General features: G+C 40.2%; 2 protein-coding genes across 3 annotated transcripts in view; one reads left to right on the forward strand and one right to left on the reverse strand.

The window, feature by feature from the left end:
• Nucleotides 1-6,037: 6,037 nt before the first annotated feature.
• On the reverse strand, nucleotides 6,038-15,244 carry GPX7 (glutathione peroxidase 7). Its single transcript, XM_021529488.2, has 3 exons — nucleotides 15,007-15,244; nucleotides 8,451-8,712; nucleotides 6,038-6,607 (listed from the first exon to the last, which is right to left on the reverse strand). Exons 1-3 carry the CDS (start codon nucleotides 15,211-15,213, stop codon nucleotides 6,444-6,446), a joined length of 633 nt encoding a protein of 210 aa, XP_021385163.2. The 5' UTR covers nucleotides 15,214-15,244; the 3' UTR covers nucleotides 6,038-6,443.
• Nucleotides 15,245-18,981: 3,737 nt separating this feature from the next.
• Nucleotides 18,982-25,808, forward strand: part of TUT4 (terminal uridylyl transferase 4) — a 42,841-nt gene continuing 36,014 nt past the window's right edge. For both annotated transcript variants that reach the window (XM_021529457.2, XM_021529465.2), the window contains exon 1: nucleotides 18,982-19,099. The gene's annotated coding sequence lies outside the window, so the exon portion shown is untranslated. The remainder of the gene's footprint in view (nucleotides 19,100-25,808) is intronic.

The following is a 25,808-nucleotide window of genomic DNA, read 5'->3' on the forward strand; positions in this document are numbered from 1 at the left end:
TTGTCAGAGGTAAAAGGCTAGAAAAACAATGAATTTTAAATTGACAGATAAAATTGACAGAGAACTATGTCAGACCAGATTAAATATTCACAGGGCAGAAAAATTTCACAGTAGATAACAGAGATACATATGCATACATCCAGAGATACAGATACACCCACTTGCCATAGCTGCAGTAATTCAGCTTTTTTATTAGAGCTTGATAACAAAACTATGCCTCTGTTCTGAAATCTTCCTCTGCTATAGAAATAATTTATCCTCAACTTTCCGTCTGTACATACAGTGACACCTTTTCATTGCATACAATTTCCCATCTGAAACTTGGGAAAAGTTAATCCCTTATCAGCTGGCTGTCTATTAGTGTTCTCTTACCTTCTTAAATCTTAAAAAGAGATCTGGTTTACATCCTTTCTTCTATTTAAATAATTTAAATGTTAACTGCATGAATTATTCACATGATATTATTTTTAAGTCAGTTCTTTGAAATGCTTTGGTTTTCTGAAACCGTTTTGATGAATTTGTTCCCAATTTCTTAATGGCTTGACAAACACATTTACTGAGCATGCAGTAAACAACTAGAAATGGTGTCTTGCAATTCCCAGTATTCAATAAAACCAAGTGATTCATATAATCAGAGAGAGACTTGATATTGCAATTTTACTCAATGATATATTCCTGTTGACTTCAGTATAGCTAAAGGCAGAATAGATTGGTAGTCTCTGAAGCTAGTAAGACTTTTACAAAAGAACAAGAATTGTCATTTTTTTAAAACCAAACTGTTCCCTAAGCTGAAACTTGTAGAAAAATATGTTTTGACAAAATCCACAAAATAAATTTTTAAGTTTTAAAATCATCAAAGCTTTTGATATTGGCATTTAGATTTTATATCTTGGTTTGAAATTATTTTAATTTTTAATATTTTATTTATAAAGTTTGAAAACATGAATATGAGCTTTGAAATATTTCTCATCAATTGTATCCAGCTAAATGTTTCAGCTTAACCAAAGTGACAGTTTAGGGGTTCCTTTTGCTTGAAAACTTAAAATACTGTGCCTGGATTTGGAAGAGATTTCAAATCTAAAATGCTTATATGACAGAAAAACATTTTCCTACATATCTCTAGTGGTTAGTGGTCTCTCCAGGGGACAGGAAAATACCAGTAATAAAATAAGAAGTATTTTGAATATAGAAGTAATGACAAATCAGAATGAGTGATGTGACTCTAACTAAGCTGATTTATAATTTATAATTTATAAAATTTATAATTTATAATTTATAATTTATAATTTATAATTTAAACAGGGAATTCAGCAAGTTCTTTACTTACAAGGAACAGTTTAACTATTGTGCCCTTTTCCAAAGGATGGATAAACAATCTGTGGGTTTTGGATATTTTCCTTGTCAGCTGTTCTTTATTTATCATTGTCAGATTTTCTTGCGTGATAAAGAAAAATATAATGGTTCATCTTACAAATCAGATGAAAGCACAATTTATGATGAAACAACAATGCCTTTAGGGCAACGGAGACATAAAAAACAGAGGACTGTTTTATATAATACACTAACAGCTTTCTTGCTGCATCTTTCACTTAAGGAAGCTAAAACTACAGCTCCCTGAAGCTGGAATATCTGTAATTTCTGTCTGATAGGGAAGGGTTCCACAGAACTGCAATTACAGACCAGGCATTACCAAGTTTGTTCTCTACAAAATTGTGCTTCGGTCTTTTCTATTGTTCTAGAATATTATTATTTCCTTTTACTGCCACTGTTCCATCAATTAGTGCTTGGGGAAGAATCTGTCCCTGACTAGGTAGATGCTGTTAGTTCTGCTTGAGTAGGGGGAAAGAATTTCCTTCAGAAGAATCACCTTGAAAACTTTCACATCCGTGCTTACCTTCCAGAATACAAGTCTGCTCACTCAAAACACAGTGATCCTTCAATTGTTCTTGTTTCCAGGAATAACTATAGAAGATCTTCTTGTTGAGTAGGTATTGTGCAGTGCTTTGAGATAAAACAGCCCATCTTATCTCTTATCAGCAGGTGGACTGATGGCTTGGGTCAGGTTTTCTAGGCTAAGGATGGAAAGTTACTTGGGGCTGCCTTCAGCTGGTGTGCAGGGACAGCTGGAAAAGGGCAGCCGCTGTCACTAGGAAAGGCTCCTCTGATGTCTATGCCAGGGTGCTGCAGAGTTGGCATAAAAGATGTTTTGTTATTTCTTATCCTATATGGTGGACATCACTGTATTTGTGAGCTGCCTAGGTAGATGGATCAGCTGTGTAGCACCAGATCACAGACCAGCTTTGAGATTATGTTTGGTACAGCTCAGTGATTTTCTTCTGCCCTTTGCATGTCTCTGCTATGGAGCATTAATATGGTTAAGAATTAGCCCTCAAATTTGGTGATTTCAGTATTTCCTCTGTCAAAAGGTTTGTAAACTCCTTTGTGTTTTGTCACTGATGCTTTTACTGCAGGATCTGTTAATTATCACAGAGAATACCTGATTTTTCTGCTTACTTGACACTTTCTGTGAATGAATCAGAAATAAGCTTGTTAAATTCCATCTGTCTCTATGAGTAGATGAGTATAGATTTATCTCTGCACAGAATATATTTGGCTGATTCAATAATTAAAGGTAGCATAAAATTTGTTTGCTTAACCAAAGAAATGTCCAGTCTTCTGAAAATCCTGACTAACATCAGCAATTTCTTGAATGAGATGCTATTGTGTTTGAAAGGATAAATTGAGTACCATTCAGCACAGAGAAATTATGTCTGGTTTGCCACTGAAGTGTCTGACTAAAATCACAATAGGAACTCAAGTGAAACATCCCCAGCACCTGTCTAAGACAGCAGATGTGACTGTCAGGATAACTCATGTATTTGGCTTTGTTCTCCTTATAATGCCAAAAAAGGAGACTTAAACCCCTGGCTATTGCTTCATTCAATTGCTCTATTTCAATGTAGCATGTTCCATTCCAAAACAGAACTTTGGTTTCATGTAGGTCTGATTATTACATTCTTTATGAGAAAAAGTTTCAAAATATCAAAAGCACCCTGTCTAATTTTAAACTTATATTTAGGCTTTAAAATTATTTATTTTCCCTGTGGCATGTCAGAGGGGGAACATGGCTGCATACATTAGTGTTCAGGTTGCTTAAAGTTTAAATCAACAGGCCAGGAGTTAACACCGTTAAAGGTGCAAACTGTAGGAGATCGAGTCTTAGATGATCAAGGCAATTGTTCTCTGTGCATCAATGTGCTCATCTGTTAATAGACACTGCTGTTTTCTCTGCAAAGCAGATAAGTGGAAAGGAAAAATAGTCTCATGCTATAGATTCAGAGCTGGTCTACAGTTTTCAGAACTTGCTGTAGGGATGACCTTTGTCAGATTAAACCAGTGCTGGAATTCACAAGGCAAAAAAAGTAATTTCTGATCTCTGCATGCTCTCTCCATAGTCTCAACAGCCAAATTCGACCTGATTCAATTTGATTTGCAATTTTTCTGAGCAGGGAGTCATGAAGTACTTACAGTATGAGCAGATAAGTATTAATCTACAACTGAGAATATTTACTTTTACTCCAGAACATTGATTAAAAGGCCAAAGCATTTATTCTATAAACTGATTTAGTGCAACAAAGGATGGAATCTATGCCATGCCTAATTTAATAACGAAAATGTATCTGCTAAATTGAGAGAAAGTAGTTATGTGCTTAAAATCATGTGGCTGTTCAAATATGTTGTTTTTCAAGGTTTGCATATGTAATACTTACCTTAGTTGTCTTTAAATGGCCAAACTTGTAAGAACACCAATTCTGACAGCATCAGTCTGGAGTTATTCTTAGCACTCAGGCATCTGCTCAAACTTCAGACTGCAGAAATTCTTCACTCACACTAAAATAATAACAATTGCAGGCTCATTGTTCCTTGACAGAAGCCCTTTGAAAATCTTGTCAGGAAGAACTCTTTTTATCTCAACAAACACATAATGCACAGGTTCCTCTGCTCTTAAATCCAGAATGCTTTAAAAAGAATCTAGTCTTGTCCAATTGCAGTATTATTGACAAATGAAAGCTTTTTTGTGTGTCTTGTAATGCTTTTAAAAGCAGCACAAACAATATTTGTCCATATAGGACAAAACTTTCCCAACTGATCCTTGCCCTTATATCTCTTTAAACTTGTAGAACTTGTCTAATAGAAAATAGAAGATTGATTCTATGTAAATCCGGAGTTGTGTTTGAAGTTAGACACACAAAATGGAAATAGAAAATGCTTAAAACATTTTTCATAGCCTGGTTTGGCCTCATCCAGGCTTTAGATATAAAATAGAAACAAGCTTTCTAAGGATAAAATTTTAAGCCCTGCAGCACATGCTAACAGTGTGCTGGGGCATTGCATTAGCATCAAAAGACAGAGAAAAGAGAAACAGTCTGTGGAGTAAAAAAAGACCTTTTCTTCTAGGAGTTGGATTCTCTGCCCCTGCACAGTATCAGATGGGCCTGATTTTCCTTCCTTTGTGATATCCTTAGCAACCATTGTCTTAGAGTGATCCATGTAAGAATGGATTAAATGACTGAATCAGGCATAGAGTTCACTTCTCTCACCATCAGAGGAGGAAAATACAGATATTCACTGCCACAAGCACCAATTTCCTGCACTCTTATGTTACAGTTCAAGTCAGAAGTAGCTGATAGAGCTTGGAACGTACTCATTAGTATCAATGTTCAGACTTGAACATTTCCATGCCCCCTTTGTCCCAAAGATTATTTGTCTGCAAACTCTTTTCATTTCTTTCTCATTTCTTTTATACTTGATTTCTCCTTTTACTCATGTTCTTCTATTATTTCTTCCTTTTATTCTCTCTCCCACCCCCTCTTTTTTTTTTTTTTTTTCACTAAAACCTAAAAAAAACCTTGCTCTCAGCTTCTTTCAGGCAATTTGAGATTGTTTTGTGCAGTATAATCTCCGCCCCTCACGTTCTTCCTGCAAATCCTAAAGTCCCTGGAGCTCTTACTTCCATGGAAAACTCCACAGAATGAGTCCAGTCAGTATTCTTCTTTCCCCTCTTGTCCTGTGAGCCAGGCCATGCCATAATATTTGCCTTTGATTTCAACAAGAGCCTGTTTGGATGCTGAAGATCTCTAATGGCACTGAGGAGCTGGGAAAAATCCTCAACATGGTCAGATCACTTAAGGCTTATTTGTACACGTGGACCCTGACAACAGTATGGACAAACATTGTTTGGGCTACTTGAAAGCATCAGAAAGCACAAAAAAGGCTTTCACTCATCAATAATTCTGCAGTTGGACAAGGCTAGATTCTTCTTAAGGCATTCTGAAGTTAACAGGATGGGAACATTGGGTTTCTGTTGAGATAAAAAGAGCTCTTCCTGACAAGATTTTCAGAGGGTTTATGTCAAGGAACAATGAGGCTGCAAATGTTAGTGTTATTATTTTAACATGAGCTAGGGACTTCTGAAATCTGAGCAGATACCTGACTATTACAGTTTAAAAAGGCTCCATTAAGCATTTGTAACACTAAAGTAGTATTAAACTATATAACATTATGCAAGAATTAAATATTTGAAAAATTATTTCCATAGAAAAAATATTTTGATTGTCTGATGTTTGTTTGTACATGTAGCAAAATTGGATAGTGTCATAAATTGGAAAATAAATTTAACAGTAGTTTTATGAGGGGAGAGTAATTCTAAGGCAGAATGCTAGTGGAACAAAGAAATAGCCATTTCATGTAGACTTTGGTCCTACATATGTTCAAATGAATATTTAAATATCATCTGATAATCTTGGTGAAAAATGCAGAAATTATTCTCATGACTTCTGGAGAATTTTTATAAGGCCTTTGTCTTCATATTTCTTTTATTTAAGCTTTATAGATGTATTTTTTCCCATGCCCTTCTAAACTTTCTATACAGCTGAAATTAGCTATGTTTGGCTGTGACAATTGGAACATGCAAATTCTGCCTGGTCGGAAGGTATCTGTTTTGGCCTTCTTCAATTGATATGCCTTAAGTCAATCATGCACTTTTTTCACTTGTTTATTTTATTCATTTCGCAATAAAAATATGACAACAGATTTGCAGATATCAGGGAGATCCCAGCTAGGACATTCTCATTATTCTGATCTTTCTTCCTATATGAACTAACTTCCTTTAGTGTTACCAACAGCTAATTATTGAATTGGGGAAGAAACAATTGCTAAAGATTTGTTCTTTCCTAGGAAACTCAAACTGAATTTGGTCAGAGAAAACTATCATATTATTTTGAGCATGTTAACTTGCTGGTTTCTACATTCTTAGGTGGTAAATACAGATTCAACTAATCATAATTTCCTTTCCCTATATCCTCTTTCTTGGAATGTGAAAAGACAAAGTCCAGCCTTAATATTCAATTAAGATGCAATTGGCATGCTGGGATTTTTGAAAGTCATAATTCATCTTTCTTCTTCAGGATGATTTTCCTTACAAGTTCTGTAACATGTGGCCTTATTTCTTCAACAGAGACAGTAGAGTCCCAGGCCTTTACTACTTTCCCGTTGGGGTCCACCAAGTATTTCCAGAAGTTCCAGGTTGGTTCTTCTCCTGTAGAATCTACAGGTGAAAGAAAAAAAAAAAACAAACAAACAAACAAACAAACAAACAAACAAAAAAAACCAAACAAACAAACAAAAAAAACCAAACCTTAAATATTAGAAAACAACATTAGCCAGTTTCTGACATTTCTTCATGTCAATTTGATGATTAACCTTGCAGAGGAAGAAGGAATGTAGAAGTTCAGACTGAATAAGATTAATTTTCTGACAGACAGCTTTAACTAGACAGTAGTCCCTTGGAGACTAATGGAAACAGGGAAGCTTGAGTATGGAGAAAGCACAATATTCAGTGTTGAAGTGTGTGAGAGCATGTGTGTGGGGGACTGTGCTATAGAGATATACCTGATACAGCTGAACACTGATATGAAAATGGAATTTGGCATGACAATATAGCTGTACCAGCACTGATCACTTGCTTACCCAGAATTTTCCCTCCAAAAGCACCCAGTACAATGTGGTTCAGAAGATTGTTTCAAGAAATCTTACATGAAGAAATAACAAAGTAATTGTTCCAGGTTTCCACCTAATTCTTATCTACAGATGGGTATTACAGTTTTCACTTTCCTGGGGAAAACAAATTTTCCAGGACTTTCAAATAGACCAGGAACCTCATGCCCCTAAAAGCACAAACACAGACGCTACAGACCATTAGCATCTTTCTTTCCACTTTCTTTCCACACATTGGGCAAACCTCACAAGGAATCAGAAGTTATTTCAATGTATCATCAAGACACAGCCAGACCCGCACTTTTAACAATGTTGTCATTGTGCTGCATAGAGACACAGCCTCCAGCAGCCTCCCCCTGCAGGCAGGCGAGAAGGGAACCACAACTTCTGCAAGGTTCCCGGGACATGTCTGCAGGAACAGCTCTCCTTGTCAAAACAGAGACGGAAGGATGTGAAGAGGATTAAAGGGAAATTTGGCTGGCAGTATGATTCATTACAGACACCTGGAAGGAGGTGAGCTTGGGGTAGTCAAAAATAATATCCACACTCTGTTAAATTCAGTGGGATTTGGGAGAACACTGTGGTGCTGGAGAGAAGCAGCAGAGATAGGGTCCTTGCAGAATGCAGCTCAAGTGATACTGTGTCACACTGGGCTTTACTATATTTTATTGCTGAAAGACATTTCCTTCACATTGGGTTAAGACTGACATTTTAATATAGCATTTAAATGATATTTAGAGCATTTGTTCAGAGTAGGAAAAGTAGTGCCTTGATAGGGAGCATCCTGCCTTGCTGGCTGGTAAGAACCAGCAAAACCTCTTCAGGTGTCGGTGCTGGCTCTAAAGCAGATTGGAACTGGAGCAACTGCACAGTTCCAGTGCTATTCCAGTGCTTGGGGAGGAATGGGGAAGCGATATTCAAGGACATCATCTAGTGCCTGGTTTCAACTTTTTGATTGTTGAAGTAAATTATGAAGTGCTTCACTTCCACTTATCCTACAGCTTTAGAGATGAATCTTATCAATCCAATCTGCAGCACTCATGTTACAGGAGGAGCACTTAGGAGCCTGCAAAGTGGAAGAAGGAAGGTCAGGGTGTTGTATGCCTAGAGGAGAGCATTTCAAGACCTCTATTCCATGTAGAGGTTTATTGGACCAGCTTTTACAGGGCATCTGCTATGGATGTGTCTTCATCTCTGGAGATCTTTCTAGAAGGTAAGACAAAGATGGCAGAGAGAAATCCTGCCTTGTGCCGGAGGAGAGACTACATGACTTCTGACCTCTTTGAGCCTGACAACTCTGTGAGCACAATCATCTCTTTTTTCTTTGGATGGTATTTTGTGTCAGAGGACTTCTATGCAACAGAAACAACCCTCCAGCATTCCAGGTTACTCACCAATTAAGTACTTGAAGGCAGGAATTGCACCAGCTCCACTGACTGTGATTTTGCTGAACATGGGGAAGGAGGCACCATAAGTCTTTCGTGCAAAGCTCTCAATTTCTTTGTTGGTGTCTGGTTCCTGCTGCCCAAACTGATTGCAGGGGAATGCCAGCACATTGAAATGGTATGGGCCCAGGTCTCTCTGCAGCTGCTGTAAGGCCTTGTAGTGGCTGTCTGTGTACCCACACTCACTTGCAACATTGACAACTAGAGATACCTGAAGTACAAGAAAGCACATTTAAAAATGTATTGCACATGTCAGTTTTTCCAACAGGTAGGTTGGAATGTGGATCAATTTAAAAAATAAATAAATAAATAAAAGGGTGTCTAGGGAACTGTGAGTGAACACATATTTGAAATTACATTGAGTTCTGTTCACAAAAGGAAGATTTATTATTTCTTTTATGTATTCCTCTTTGGCAAGCATTAAGATAATCAACAAACTGCTAAGCAATCTTAATCTTCAGTTTACTGAGGATCTGTGTTTTTTCCATTCTGCCTTTTGGACAGTTTCTAAGCATAATTAAGAAGTGACTATCCAGATAAATATACCAAGTTGCATGAAAGAAACTTGCAAATCAATGTATTTTTTGTTGTTTATTTATCTACTGTGAAGCATCTGCTCTGCAGCATGTTTCCTTGCTCAAAATTAAGAGCTCTTCCAGAAGTGTGATCCATTTATCATTGCTAATGTAGAGGTTTTGATGTGGAAGTTATTAGAAGCAATTACAGGATTTGGGGTTCTGTGCAGTGTGGGCTGTAAAATTTCCCACCACTTCTAGAGTAAATCTACTCAGTTGTGACAAAATGACAACAGTTATTGCATAAAGGTTCACTGTCTCAATTAGGGATTCCAGGAAGTGTAGGCTGCCCACTATCCCATGAAGTTGTTCAATGCTGTGTGCATAGTGTCAGTCAGATATGAGCACCAGGCACATGTCTGCCAGCACAGATCCACCTGGGAGGGAGCTATCACAGACAGGTGAGCACTACAGCAACAACAAAATTTGTTGGGAGTATTAAGTGACCTAACCCTGAATTAATATGCATTATAGTTTCTCAAAGCCTTGAAGAATCTTTTGTTGATTTTTGAGATAATTTTAGCCTTAAATAACTCTTAGAATTTTAGACTTACAGTTTTGTTATTCTCACAATTTTGTGAGCTGCCACTCATTCTACATAAATTGAGTCCATTCTGATAATTTCATACAAAAGTATTTAAGGAAACAGGATGTGTGAAATAAATTATATTTAGTGAAAAAAAAATGGCTGCATGTACATAGTATTTTTAAAGGCAGAAAACGAACGGGCATATAAAGGTACATATCTGAGTAGTATATGGGACCATGAGATTGTAGAAGAAGGGGTAGGAATGAGTGAAAAAAAAGCTAAGGGGGTGTTGGTATTTATAATTTCTTACATTGAACATTAACACTTTATGTTTATGTATTTTCCACTTTGTATAACTCTATGGCTATCATAGAATAGGTATCATAGAATCATAGAATATTCTGACTTGGAAGGACCCACATGGATCATTGAAGTCCAGCTACTGAATTTAAAGTGGATTTGGAGTGGCACTATTTTCCCTGGAAAACAGGTAATCTTTCAAAGCACAAGTTGGTGTAATCTTCTTTGTGGTGCAGTGTGTCAACAGGATACAATCTAAACAACCTCTGTACCCTTGTATATGAATTATGACCTGCAGCCATCTCACCTCCAAATGATCACTTTCATTCAGACAACACAAGCTCTGTCTGAAATTTTAAATTTAATCTCCTAAAACATCTGAAGTTATGGCATATCATTAGATTTTTTTTCAGAGAAGAGGTAATAATTTTATGATGCATTCCTGTTGCAGACTCTCAGCATTTGAAACAGAAGTGATATGTTGGACATAAAAAAATAAATATTAGAGTTCTGTTCTTTTCAAATAATCTGATTTATCCAGCATAGTGTCAGCAGTAGTTTATATAAAGTAATAATTTTTATCACTAAGAGCTGAAGTCACACGTAGTTCTTCCACATGAAATTTTAGAAGCTTTTTTAACTATAGTTTAAGCTTTGGAATTTTCATGATGCAAAAGTATTCATACACCTTATTGAATTCACCTCTACTGGTACCTGCTCTCAAATAGTAGGGTAATTTAAGAATTTGTAATTGGAAGTTTGCAGGAAATAAGGTTGTGTAGGCATTGTGCTCGTATTAAAACAGAGATGAAGGATTAATTACCAGTGAAAACAATTAAGCTTTTATAACTTCTATTTGATTTTTAGTAAAAAGAGGGTTTGAAAGAATTATCTCAAAAAGACACAACTATTTTAATTTACAGCTGTTTAAAATCAGTGGTTTCTTGGCATGGTGGGGAAAGGTTTGAGAGCTCACAGTGACAACACAGCAAACTTCCAAACATATTCCCCAAAACAAATACATTACATTCAGCATTTCTTGGGATGGAAGACACATTATGCTTCTCTTTTTTCCTTAGAAAAATGCATTTGCTGTAACTGAATTCTCCATTACTGAACTCCATAATTTAATAATGCAAACCTCTTAAAAGTGTAACTAACATGTATAATGAAAACTTTTGTGATCTATTAGTATTTCTCAATGAATGTTTAAAATGATTCTTTAAAAATCTTTCCTGAGTTATCTTTCAGGTATCTGGTATTAGAAGTGATTTCATGTTGTGATCTTTTTTTGGTTGATATTTTATTTTTAATAAATAACAGACACTGTTTTTGTTCTCATGTAGAGGCTGTACTTTGACTTCTTACAACTATTAATGATTTAAATTAAGTTCAATATGCCTAACTTTAGGCTCTGAGAGTGCAAGTCAAGCACACCACCTAGTGTGCAGTGCAAACAGTTCAATGGACCTCACAAAAATTACTTAATTTCAGCTGAATTCTTTATCAGCTATTGTCTCACCTCTTAAAACTATCATTCCCTTTGCTTAGAAAACCCATGTATTCTAGTAATGAACTCATTTAGTTAACACTGCAAAAACTCATCTTGCTTTACATAATGTTCACATCGGAGTGCCTCCGTTAGGGAAAAATGCTGGGACAGATTTAGGAATCTGTCTCAGCTTCAAGTAACCCTTTGTGGATCTGTCAGCAGAGACAACACGTACTCAGGTTTTTAGACACTTAACTGGCTCCATATGACTATAGAAGAACCAGCCACAAGTGTCAGATGGCACCAACTCACTGAGCTGTCCCCTTCATGGAAAAAATAGCAATATTTGTGTGGCAATCCAGTGGCTGTGCATTTACCCACACTCAGGAATGCAACATTCTCATACTGAATGGGTCTGGGTCCAAAGTGCCTAGCAGAACTTTCAACAATATTTAGTAAAAAATAATACTTCAATTGTTATAATGCCTAATACTTTTCCATGATTATAGTACCTATGGTTCAAGATTTCCAAAGGTGCTGCACTGACACTGCTTAATTCCCCCACAGCACACTGTACTTAGCTGGGTGGTAGATTGGTACCACTACATCAAGATAGGCACAAACACAGCAGGGAACAGTTGATGTTTGGGAGGTCTGACTCCCAAATAGATACTATTTTTGGTAAGTACACTGCATATCAGTATTAAAGTATTAAAGCAGTATCTGTGTATATATATATATACATACATATATATATATATACATATATACACACACACACACACACACACACACACATATATATATACTGCATATCAGTATCTTACAGCATATCAGATGCAGATCATATAATAAAATATAAGATTAATGAATTACATTTCATAGAAAACTAATTTTGTTTGGATTCTCTTGTTTCTTGTCCAATCATTATCATTGACCTTCATTTTTAATGTAGATGAGTGATGGGTCAACATTTTATGGTAGTGTGGAAAAACCACAGAAGGATGACCTCCACAACACAGTGAACCAGACAGTTTTTTATATATTTCAGTTGTGGAACTCTTTTCTCAGTGGTAATTGTCCTCCCTTTCTTTACTATATGCCAGAGGGTAATTGTGGTTTGTATCAAGATACACTCAAATAGAAAGAGAATTAATATCAATCAGTCTTTTTTTCTTACTAGGAAAAAATCGTTTCAATGATTTGAATAGACACAAGTTTTTATTAATAATGATTTATTGAAGAATCATCCTATCAGTCATGAACTGCACTGGTTGTTTGTACTAAGCATGGCTCTTGTGGTTTTAGCATTAGCAGACTTTATTAATTTTTTAGAATCTGGAAGCCCTTGGATTTTTTCAATTCCTAGTAAGTTTCTTGACAACCAATTAAATAAATTTAAATAAAGTTAATTTAAATAAAGTTAAATTTAAATAAAGTTAATTTAAGTAAAGTTAATTTAAAGTTAACTAAAGTTAATTTTTAAGTTATTTAAATAAATTAGCTGAGTGACTGAATTGAAGAAAATGTCTTCTCTACATCTGCCAGAAAGCTTAAGGCTGGTAAAAGCTGGTTTAGCAATTAACAGACTATTGTTCCAGGAGATAACTAGTGACTCACTTTCCTTAAAACACCCCCAGCACACACGTAGTACTTTAATAATATTTTCTTTCTTTTAATAGCTTTAAAATATTATGATAAACCTATGCCTTAACATTACTTATCTAACTGCAGATTTAAGCAAGTTTATTTTAAGAAATAAATGGGAGTTTTAATTAACCTTTTTCTATCTTGATACTGAGTTCTGACAACATAATGACAGAAAGGGATGTGTTTTATTGCTGTAATTTTCTTTAAAATTGTCCACATACATTATCAAAGAGCTGGTAGCCTGAACATTAATAGGATCTCTGAATGCAAATCTATATTTTATTCCACACAGAAGCTGAGTGTCACTTTTAGGAATAAATTATTCCATGTGGTCTAGCAGAGATCAAAGAATACCATTCATCAATGGTATTATCTTTCCCAGATACAGCTCTAGAGCTCCCCTTTATGAAACCATGCCTCGAGGGTGGCCTGGAACCACAGCACTGGGATATGGTACACACCCTGAGCCCGCCTGTTCATGAGATTCCAGAGGGGATGAACACCCCCAGCTCTCTGCAGAGTGGCTGTAAGGAATTCTTCTGTGTTCCCCCTTAGCTCCTTTCCACGTTGATTCTGGCCCTGAGATAGAGAAGCTCCAGGTGGTATTTGCTTATTCAGATTAGCAGATGATATGCAGACAAAACATGCCGCAGTAACAGGATTTATCTACAAGAGCCTTTGGAAGGAGCTCATTAAAAAAGAACAAATATTGCTTAATATTAAACAGCTTCCATGTTTTTCTCCAACATCGATATTTGAGCGGGCATGGGACCAGTTCTGCTGTATCTCAGTTGTGAATGGAGGGGGATGAGGACTTTGACCACATAGGACTTAGACCTCTCATTCAGTCCAAATCTATCATTTCTGCTGAGCTCAAGAAAATGTGAATTTCCCTATATAGCGTCTCTGTCTTCCTGCCAATGTTTTAGTGATCTGCTGCTGTAGATCAGTGAGCTCAGACACCTGAGGAGGGGGAAAAGGAAGGTGTAAATACAAAGCTGGAGAAAAAGGGTGAAAACGAGAAGTGATGCTGCCTTTTTGGGCAGCAGCAAAACTACTGACCTGCCTGAATGTATCACAGATGTGTCACTTGGGTGCTAAGAGTGGCACTTTGATTTTAGCTTCTATAATTTGTGAAAGGGGCTATAAAGAGGTTACAGTATTAAGTATTAAGTATACAGTATTAAGTAAAGTAAGTGTGCTAAGTTATCTTTTCACTTTTCCATAGGTACCAACAATCATTTCTAGATGATCAAACTGCTAATAAAATAAAATAAAATAAATTATAGTCAGGGACATTGTTTTCAAATGGTATGGAAAACTCTGCCTAAAAATACTTAATATAAGATATAAATAAAATTTACATAATAAAAGCATATGTGCTTTTATCTACGTGTCCTTCTTCATATCACTGTCACACTAAAAAGCGAGAGAAGAATTTGCATGATGTTGTTATGATACTTTGTAATGTCTCATGTTTTTACTAACTACGGTGATATCTGTTAACTCCATTCGCCATGGATCAAATCCCTTTTTGTTTTTAATGTTGATCATTAAAAAGGAACGGGATTTGAGTAAGAATAACACGCAAGAAGTCATGCAGTTAAAAGGCAGAAATAAACTCCAAAAGTAAGCTACACAAAGACACAAACTTCCTGAGCTTTCAATGGAATAGGCAGAATCCAGAGGAATCGGCAGGAGGGCAGCATTCCCCGCCTGCCACGTCTACAGGCGCTGCAGCAGCAGAAGACGCGGACACACACGGGGGTTAGACTGCAAACGCTTTATTGAAGAGTAATCTGTGTTAGCCAGACGAGTTCGCCAAAGGGCAGAGTCACAGCGTGAGCAGCCCAGAGGCACACGCGTGTGCACCGAGCCTCCGAGCACTCTCCCCCGCGCTCGCCCCGCGGACATGCAAGGGCTGCCCGGGCGGGGGCCGCCCCTCCGCGCCGCACTTACCGAGCCCCTGTACTTCTCCAGAGACACAAGCTTGCCCCTGATGTTTACAACTTTGAAAGTGTAAAAATCAGGCTCCTTCTGCCGCGTAGCGGAAAAGGCTAAGAGCAGGAGCGCTGCAATTGCGAGGAGCATGGCTAGAGGGATGAGGAGGACTTTGGGGAAGGAGGAGGCAGGCTGGTGCTCCACACTGCCCTCCGGGTCCAGCATGCCGCACGGCCGCCGCGCTCTGCCCGGCCCCGGCGCGGCCGCGCTGCCGCAAACGCCGCGCTGCCGCAAACGGGCCTTTTGCGGCAGCGGCGGCGCTGCCCGCCCCGCGCCCGCCGGGCCGGCTCCCCGCGCCGCTCCGCTCGGGGTGCGCCGAATGGAGCGTGCCGTGCTGGGGGTGCAACGAATGGAGCGTGCCGTGCTGGGGGTGCAACGAATGGCTACGGGCTTCGAGCGCTAGCTGCCTCATTCTCTGGGATGCCACTCGCAGAATCGCACAATATTCTGGGTTGCAAGGCACCCACAAGGATCGCTGAGTCCAACTCTTAAGTGAATAGCCCGCAGGGATAAAAACGATGTTATTAAGGATACTGCTTTAACTATATCGTTGTGATTTTTGATCGATTTGCAAAGGCCCTTTTTTGGTGCACTAACTACAGCACGTAGTGATGACGGTGTAATGTCAAAGGACAGCAGTGGCTTGGTTGCTACTGGTTACTGAGGCGAGTGCTCCGAACGAGAGTCGCAGCAGAGCCAGAATCACCGACACGCCACACAAAACAGCCACATCAGCCAGACCTGCAGGAAACGCAGCTCTGCCTGCACCTGGCTGGTGAGAAGTGAATGGCCAAACCACGGATCTCACTGTGTGAGATGGGAGAAACCACACTGCTGGAGGGTTTTCAAGCAAGAAAGAGCCATAAAGCATCAGGAACTGGGTTTGGTATCAAAGCACTCAGACATTCAGAGCCAAAACACTGCCTCAGTGCACTGATGTCATTCTTGGGTTGTTTGCAAAAAAAAAAAAAAAAGCTATTTGTACAATTTGCTACTATGCCCGCTGGAAGAAAAGGATTTGTACTTACAAAGTAACAACAATAGAAAGCTTTTGATGGGCATTGATTTCTTCTTGGACCAAGAAACTGGCCAGTCATGGACGGCTATGATTCTGATAGTTCTTGGCAAAGAAAAGGAAAATGCAGTGATTTACAGAAAACAAGAGTGGCTCCAAGGCATATTGGAAATTTACCTTTTTAAGAGAAAATTATATTTTGTAATCTCACTTTGTTTTTTTTTTAAAAAAACAACCTGAATTTTGGTAGATCTTTGACATTTTGATTAAATTTGCTTAGGTAATTCAAGCATGACTGGCATTACTGTAAGGGAAGAAGCCATATATGGCTATATTTGCAGTTTTTAAGCATTTCAGATTTTTCACATTTTTTGTGAATTTCAGTTTAAGCAGACACACAATATCAAGAAATAATGTAATATGTTACAAAAATATATAGGTGGATAGATGGAAAAATCTGCCAAGCTCTCTGCAGGAAAGATACATTGTGATGAGAATGTGAATTTCTTTGCAGATAAGTGGTATTTTCCTGGATACTTTCCTGGCTGTACTATTGACCAAGATGACAGTCAAGTATGATTTCCTCATTTTATAAGTAAATTATCTAAGACGCTTTAGAGTTTCTTCAGACATATCTGGAGAAAGAGAACAGGGCTTTATTATGGTATATCAATTTTAAAAGATTTTTAACCCTAGTAAATTCTAAAAATAATCTTGTAAAAAATTATGATCAGTGTAAGTTTTTTTTTTGTCGGAAAATTAAAAACATCTACACTATACACATTTTTGAGGAATATTTTAGTTGCTTGGGTGTAGGACTAAAAATGAGGCATCATACTGCAACATAAGAAGCAAGTTTTGCTCTAGAAAGGGATTTTATAAAATCTACTTCCTACAGTTTTATGATTATCATGTCTGATTTTTAGATAAAATTTAGTAGCTTTCAGAGTAATATTTTCTCCTACAAACTGATCCCAGAATCTGAAAGTTTTTAATTACTGGCATTGAATTAGGAATTCTTTAAATAATGGCCCGCTGGCAGTAGAACTCTGTTTCTTCTTTTAGTGCCATGTTTCTATAATGCTCCCTGCAATAAAATATTCTTTAACATCAGCAAAGAAGGAGGCATTGTTCCTGAACACAGAGAAAGAGACTATGTCAAAGACTGTTGGCTTTATACTGGTGTGAGTTTTCCGAGCCAAACTGCTCTACCAGTTCATATTAAAGTCTATCCAACTATTTGAAGAAAATATGCTAGTCAGGTTTGCAAACTGGCATGTGTTTGCTCACTAGCATGTCTCAATGTTGATCTAGGAGGACCGTATCCAGCAGCAAGTATAATCTAGCTACTTCTGCAATTTACTCTTTGGCCTACTAAACCTAATAGAAATCTTGGTCAAATAAATTGTAATAGGCTGGAACCACCACCCAGTTAACCTCAGTTGTCCTCAGGGCAGCACTGCTGTTTCTGTTGCTGCTGCTCTGGACTGGCCCACATACCTAAAGGTGAATCCCATGAGCAATACCCTGAGCTACCCAGTCCTAATTTTGTAAAGTGTGAACTTCAAGTGAACCAAAAAAAAACCAAAAAAAAAACCAAACAAAAAAAACCCCAAAACCAAAACCCAAAACCAAACACAAAAAAGCCCAAAGAAACCCAGGTTACCTCTAAGGATTGTACTGGCTTCACAATACATTCAGGAGTATATCTTGTCAGTATTTGCAGAATCCTGTATTACAGATTTTGCAACTTTTGTTTGTCTACACAGACTCCCTGAGGTAGTGTTTCCAGCACTATTATTCATATTACTTTTAACAGTTTCCTTTGAACCCCTTTCGTAGTTCAGCACTGATGTTTTAGTGCCTTGTTTTCCTAGAAAGGCCTCCTTAGCCTGGGCTAGGAAGTGCCAACAACACATTTCACTGCCAAAAAGGGGTAGTACTGGATCACAGAGGGATTTGCCTCAGACAAGCACTTGCCAGTGCCTTTAGGTCACCGTCCAGCACTGCCAAGAGCCGGCAGGCTGGCTCTTCTCCCCCGAGACCTGCGGGTCTGCCAGCAGGCACGCTGGCCAAGCCACTGTCCCTGGCTGCTGCCGGGGCCAGCTTCATAGCCAAGGTCAGGGAGCCTGGAGTCATTTCCCCAGATCGCCGGAGCACAGCCGGCACAGCTTCTCCACCGAGCACAGGAGGAGGGCGAGAAGCCCTGGGGAGGCGGGGATCAATGCCCGGGCTCCAGCGAGCCCTACCCCGCTCCGCAGGGCCTGGGCAGCGGCTGCTCATCGCTCTCCTGACAGGACGGTGTTGTGAGGAGGGGCCGGCCCCTTCTGCCGTGCCGGCATGCAGAGGACCGGAGGAAATGGTTCTACGCTGAGACACGGGACATTCAGATTAGATACTAAGAAATAAATTGTTCCCCGCTAGGGTGGTCGGGCATTGAATCGGTTGTCGCCATCCGTGGCGGTGTTCAGGTGCGCCTGGAGCTGGCGCTGGGTGCTGTGGTTTTTGTGCCTGTGGGGACACAGTGGCAGCGCGGGGTGCACGGTTGGACTGGGATCTTAAAGGTCTCTTCCAATCTTGCTGATTCTATGCGTAAGAAGAGGCCTGGGAAGAGAAACAAGGGGGAAAACTAGGATGGCTGTTGGGGGGGGTGGGGGGGGAATTAAGAAAAAAAATATATGCTGCTTATTCCCTCATCCCCGCTTGCCGCTGTGGCACTGGGGGAGGGATGCCCAGAACGCTGGGGGAGACGGGGACGCGTCGCCCCCTCAACAAGGGGGAGGTTTTGAGGCACGGGGGGCTCCCCGGCAGGGCCGGGGGATGCGGGCACCGTGCCCGGCCCCGTCCCGGCCGCCGCCGCCGCCGCCGCCCCGCAGCGCCGCCGCCCTCGGGGCGCTCCCGCCCGCCTTCGCCCCACAATGCACCGCGCCGCTGACATGGCGGCCGGGCCGGACTGAGCCGCTGCCGTCGGGGCCTGCAGCAGCCGCAGCCGGGCATGGCGGGGGCGCCGCGCCGGCTCCGCTAGCGCCCACACAGGTACCGGGGCCGGGGGCTCCCCGCGGCCGGGGGCGGCGGCCCGCGGCGAGGCGGGCTCGGGGGGTCCCGTCCGCGCCGGCGCCCCCCGCCCCAGCCCTGCCCCGCCTCGACGGCCCGCCGCGGCCTCGGGCCCCGCGCCGGGCGGGGGAAAGCGCCGGGGCCGCCCCAAGGTCAGCGGGGGACCGGGCGGCCCCCGGGGGCGCATCCGGGCCGGAGCTGGTGCTTGCGGTTTGTTGTTCGTACGCCCCGTGGAATTAAATAATGCGGGGGGAGAGACCACGGCGGTCGGCGAGGCCCGCGGGGAAATGCCCCGTGTGCGGGGCTGCCCTCGAGAGCCGTGCCCGCTCCGCCGTGAGAGGTTCTCCTTTCCGTGGATTGCAATCTGCCTGGAGTGACACCCAGGCATCCCTTCGCCTACGTGGTTGTGCTCTTTTGTTGGCTTATTTTGTATACAAATACAGCTGAACGACTTTGCTGCTTTTGCAATATGTTGCAATTTGCCAGTTGGCTGAATGTGTCGGATTACCTGAGGCCTCCTGGCTTTTAAGGTTGTTTCTGGGTATGTCAAAGGAGGATGAGCTCGTAAACACAGAGAAACAATACAATCGCATTTAAGCTAAGGTGGAGATTAGTACGTTAAAAAGATAGTTATAAGTATGGATCTAATAATTTTTTTTTATATCCATGCCACCTCCATGTCACTTGGCTTCCTGAGCACTGTGCCCTGGATTCAGGGGTCGTTACATTTCTTGAAAATAGAGGATACATGTTGTTTATGGTGTTGACTTGTGTTCCCGGTTTCAGTGGTTGCTTTTTGGATAGTCTGACCCCAGATAGTTATGACATAATTATTTCCGTGACAAGAAAAGTAAGCCAGCCATGGAACTATGACTTAATTACAGTACCTGGCAGAAGATGCTATATTAGGAGTAAGAGGTCTCTTTTACAAATACCAATTTTGCAATGAGCTTTTTTTAATCATTTTTCTACTTAACTTTAGTGAAAACCTTCATAAAATTAATTTTATGATAAAATTACCTTTTCCCAGAACATATATTGGGATATGTTCCCAGAAGATACAGAGGGATCAGAAAGTTCCTCCTGTGTTCTGTTCTTGCACAGAGGACAGCTGGGACTTTTTTCTCATCCCTCAGCTTGCAGTGCTAAATGCCCCGGGACACCTGCACTGTGCAGGGCATTTATCTAGTTCTTTCTCTGAAGGGAAATTCTGCAATGGGGAGGAAGAAAGGGGGCCAAGATTTCCCTGCATTGTACTTGAAAGCAAGATGTTCCTGAGGATCTCCTCTTAACTGTCTTGTGGATCTGCTTGTCAGTCATGGTTCAGGATTTTTGTATTCATGTTGATTCCATAAGGCAGTCTGACTGAGAGTGTAGTCTGTGTTCAAGTTGCAGTCTGGGATTTTTAAATTGTACAAAGCATTTCTACTACATTAAGTTTATTTTTGTCACTATCTTAGTGAAATAATGCAATACTGGTACTGGCTTGTAATGAGAACTAATAGAAAGAAGGATCCTGCAATTTGCTTAGTGGATTAATTTGCACAATGGAAGCAATCCAGTGGAAGTCAACATTTCTCGTGCTTTTGGCACATTAAGAGTATTTTGTATATTGCTTGATAAATTGTATAACTTAGAAGTACAAAAGACCTAGATTTTGTAACAATGCACATGAATTTAATTTTTACCTTTTTTTTTTTTATTTTCACAGAAGTGCATGCATACATGCATATGTACTCATACTGTATCCTTGGTTTGTAATTTTGGTTCTAAGGTTTCAGCAAGTCTTTGGAAAAAAACCAATTTATCAGATGTTCTTAGATTTCATTTTCATTTCTGTTGATGCATGAAATACTACTGCCAGCAAGAAGTAACTTTCAGATTTTAGTTTTCGGTGTCAGCAAAGCTTGACACAGGAGTCTGGAATCAGTTTTGTGTTACAAACGATTGTGACTCAGTCTGCTGAGTGTGGCTGTGTGCTTGACAGTTTTCCTCAAGTTGTGATTTTCAGCATGTTTCTTCCACTAGGGAAGGTGCTGGGTGCTGGTGAACAGGCATAAGGGTACTGGTAGAAGATCTGTTTGCTCTCAGTGTAATTTGTGAACTGGTTCGCAGCTGCTATGAAGCAGTTCAAAGACCATCCCTTCCTCAAGGATTCCAGTTTGGGTGAAGGGCTCACTGTTGCTTAAATACAAGATCCAGATAAGTTTCTACACCACAATACATACTGCTGTATTGTCATTTAGGATAGCACTGAGCATAACTGGAGGTTAAGATCAAGGTGAAAAAATGGGTTTCAGTGTGTGGCTGCCATTAAAACCAGTTTTGTGATCACTTGAGGCATCTGGAAGCCTCTGAAAGGCTCTAAAGCAGTGCAGTGCTGTATTGTGCTTCCCCAGCCTCCTCACAGGTACTTGGACTGATGTGTGTGTTTGTTTTTGAAGTTAGAGCTCCCTTGTGTCAGTTCCTGCTCTGCTCTCAGCATGAACGGCGTGGCATTCAGGGGGTTTTGGGTGCTGCCCCTCTTTCCGCTTCAGGGTTTGCTGCAGTTGGGTCTGAGGTGTAAAGGACTATTGCAGTAAAATGTAGGATCAGAACCAAAATGTACAAAAGCATGAGGAGCCTATATGAAATAGAGAGGCAGGGGAGACTGTTGTTACACAGCAGGTGTGACTGAGAGAGGACAGCTTTCCCAAGCCTGGCCAGGGAGGCAGCAGCAGTAGTAGGGTCAGAAAGAGGTAGTTCTTGGCGTTGGGTGACGTTAGTTTTTCTCACCTCTTCAGTGAGTCATACAGTGCTGTAGAAGAAACAGTGAGTCAATGCAGAGTAATCTGTAACAAGCGTATCCCTTATGGATCTCCCATCCAGCATATTTTGCTCAGTTCAAAATTTAATTGTAAGATATTTGCACCTACATATGTTACTAAGTTTTGTATCAGCCAAAGCCTTTCTCGTTAGGTTATTTATTCACCAGTACTTCTGTAAATCAGATATCATCCTGTTACAGTGTTATATATTTTTACATATGTTTATTAACATAGTTATATATCGAGTGATGACTCCTTAGAAGTTTTCAATCTTCCACATTTTAAATACAGCATCAGAGCTTCCGATCTTCACTGAGCCCAGAGTGCCAGTTTTGTTGCATCCTTGATTTGTGTGTTAAAGTTTATGTGCACTGTGCTGACTTCCTTCTGAGTAGATTTTAGCAGTATTACCCTTACCAGGATAAATTCTATAGTCTGTAGTAGGAGGAAGTTCTGGGACGCTATGTAGCACTTACATTTGTTACTAAAGAATATCTATGGGTTTAGCGCTGGTGGAGTCTGAAGCGCTTTAGTGGCCAGTAATCTCTGATAGTTTTAGTTGTAAGTACTTTGGAAAAACATCAAGCATGGGTAGTAGGTAGTACTAAGTTGTGTCTAATTCATCATAAACCAAACATAAATGTGTGATAATTTTTTAAACTATTTACAAAGATCATGGGAGAGGTTTGAATGATTTTTAGAAGTTCTCAGACAGAAAAATGGGCCTAAGGCTGTAAACAGTCAGAAAAGACTCCCCCACTCCAGCACATTAGGGGTGTCCATAGACATCACCTGTGCTGCATTCTAAGCAGAGTGCAGAAGACAACTTTTCCTATTGTTCCTCACTGTGGCTGTAACCTTTGTTTGCAGAATTTCCTTTTATTTTTATTGAGGAAGTTCAGCTGGGCTATATTGGTAGTGAGGTGAGGGGGGCACTGAGGTTAATCACCCCACTTAGAGTTGGAAGGCTGGCTGTGAGATTTGAGCTTAAGGACAATCATAATGGGAGAGATAAAAGCAGGTCTTGGATAAAATACAAGTCTCCCTATCTCAAAGGAGGGAATGCTTTATAGAAACAGGGTGATAACACTTATGTTTGTAGTACTTTCTGTGTTTATATTTTATCTAGGACTCCTCAGGGAAACAAAACTTAAAAGCCTGTTCTCTTTCTCTTTAGTTGCCTTTCTATACTGTAGTCCCTACTTTTGGACATTTCAGCCAGTTGGGACCATATTTTAGAACATATTTGAAGTAATGTCAAAGGGTCATTGAGTTTCTGTCTGTTTTCTGGAACAATTATGCCTCAACAGAGGAGAGGTCTCTGCTAAGGGGGAAGCAGGAGGAAGTTCCATTTCCTTGTAGGGAGTAGCTACAAATCAGACAGAGCTCCAGCATGTCTGCTCTGCTTGCCCATGGGGCTGTGATAGAGTGTGACAGAGGAGCACAAAATGAATGTGTAGGAAACCAGGTAGAGTCAGTTCTGCTGTTAATGAAATGATTTTAAAAAAGCTTTGCAAAAGAGCAGCTCAGAATGCAAGAGCTCACAGCTTAACTTGGCCTTCATCTTTGAAGAGGCCCTGTTGTCAGATTCTGACTTCAAATGTATGTGTTTGAGGGAGTTCCATACAGTGGAACAACTTGAGAGGAAAACGTGGTAGAATAGGTAGAACTATCTTCTTGAAGGTTTTTTAATTGTTTTCTTTTTCCCCCTGTTTGGAAGTAAGCCTTAGTCTGATTCTTTGCAATTCAAATGCAGAATTTTTAGTCTGCAAGGTGGAGGAAACAAAAGAAACTGGCAAAAATGAAAGTGAAACATTCTCATTTCTTCATTTCGTGAGCCCAAAGTGAATTCTAACCAAAGCTGATTTAAAACATTTTTAATTTGGTTGCTGTAAGTATGTATAGATTTTTATACTTTTCTGGAGTTTAAAGTCAGATGGTATCTTGTCTGACCTCAAGCTGTTGTATTTCAGCCAGGTGATTTTTCTAAAAAGGGCCAAGAGCTGAGCTAGATTTCAAAGGAGTAGTTGGCACTGTACCCTCAGAAAGCAGGGGAAACTGAGTCCCATGTAACACTGGGATATTGAATTATTGAAATATGCTGAACTGGTTTCAACAGGTTAATCATACCCCACTTTGCAGACGCAGGCAAAATGTTCTGGTTTTGTTGCCAGCTTGGCTGGGAGAAAATTCCGCTTTGATTCCAGGTCTGGCAAATTGGTATAAGCCTGAGCTTGTGAATAAGATGTGCCATCCAGGTTTCTACAAAGATGCCATCTCAGCACTGATTCACTCCATTCCAGAGTTTTGTTTCCAACCAACTTGTTTTTAGAGGCACTCCTTTCCCCATTTCTCTCTCTCCCTCTGGTCATATGTAGATGGCCAATGCCTGACAGAGGATGATCTTTTTGTGTCTGTCCTGGGTTCGGAAGAGGTCTCTTTTTGTTTCTCATATTGAGTTTTAGTAGTTGGTTTATTTTGCAGTTTGTTGTGAGGTGGTAATTTGGTTACTGTTGAATATGTTGCAGCAGTTAACTTTTTTTTTTGTTAGCTAAATCATTTCAGTATTAAAGAGGAAAAGGAAAGAAAAAGAAGTCCCAAAGTTCAACATTATTATTACACTTGCATTTCAGATTCTGCATTTCATTGTGGAACTCCTAACTTCTATTTTGTACAGAGTATTCTTGTCTTATGAAATATCATGATCTCTCTTAATTCATATTTCTTAGGAATAAAGATTATATCTGCTTTTTAACATTATCTACTTACATTTGATTACATTCTTGATATGTAACACTATCACAGTACTCAAATCATTAGCTGGGAGAACCAGTTTTTACTAGCAGTTTCTTTAGTTACTTTTTCCCATCACATTTGTACATTTGTACATTTGATTAAAGATTATACAGTCTCTTTGAATAGATAATTGTGTATTTAATTGAATGGAGGCGATAAAATATTTTGAATAATTTTTGCAGTTTTTTTAAAAACCTACTTTCAAAATCTGACTCTAACAACCAAAATGCAGCCCCTTTTTTCCTCTAATGCCGGTAGGTTTAATCTGGTCGCGTCGCCAACAGGAGTTGTCCCCACCCTAGGAGTTGTTTGTTATGGCCAGGCGTGCTCCTCCTCCTGCTGCCGGGTGCCAGCTTTCTTTCTGTTCGGCTGGATTGGTTTTCCGGTTTGGGTGCCGGCAGCGCTGCCCAGGGGAGGGAGCAGCCCCGGCGGTGGCAGCGGGCGCGGCGTGGGCAGCGAAGGGCGGCGTTGCCCCGGCTGGAGCTGGGGCTGCCCGAGCTGCTTCCCCCAGCCCGGAGCCGGCCTCGGCGTGCCCCTGGCCGGAGCTCAACGGGCCATTGCCGAGTGTCTTTGTGGTTTGGGTTAGTTTATTGGTTTGGGGAGTTTTCCTCTCCTCCTCAGGTTGAGCAAGTAAAGCATGGTTAGTTTAGAATTTGAAAAATCATGTTCTCGTTGCTCTTCTGGTTACATGAAATTAAAATCGAAACCCAGTGTAGAGGTTAAAGACAGTGACGTGTACAGAGCTGTACCAGCTCACCAATCTCTAGAACAGAGCTTTGTACAGGAGCTCAGGGACTGGAGTAACTTGAATTTAGCTAACCTGCGGGGACCCTGGGCGCTCCTTGCCACCCTGAGGCTTCAGCAGTGCTGGTACAGCTGGGCAAGAGTTCCTGCTGCTTTTTGATTAGAATTGCTATGGGAATGACTAGCTACAATCCAAAGGCAAATATTATTCAATATTTGTGAATTTTGATCTAGAAGTAAGAACCATGTGCAGTCAGTGTTTAATAGAAAATAGTTGCAATATTAACTGAATGTATTTGTGAGATAAAATACTTCGCAATTGGAACCAATTTAGGAATGGAGCT

This window comes from Lonchura striata, chromosome 9 (assembly GCF_046129695.1).
Source record: "Lonchura striata isolate bLonStr1 chromosome 9, bLonStr1.mat, whole genome shotgun sequence".
NCBI classification, from domain to species: domain Eukaryota; kingdom Metazoa; phylum Chordata; class Aves; order Passeriformes; family Estrildidae; genus Lonchura; species Lonchura striata.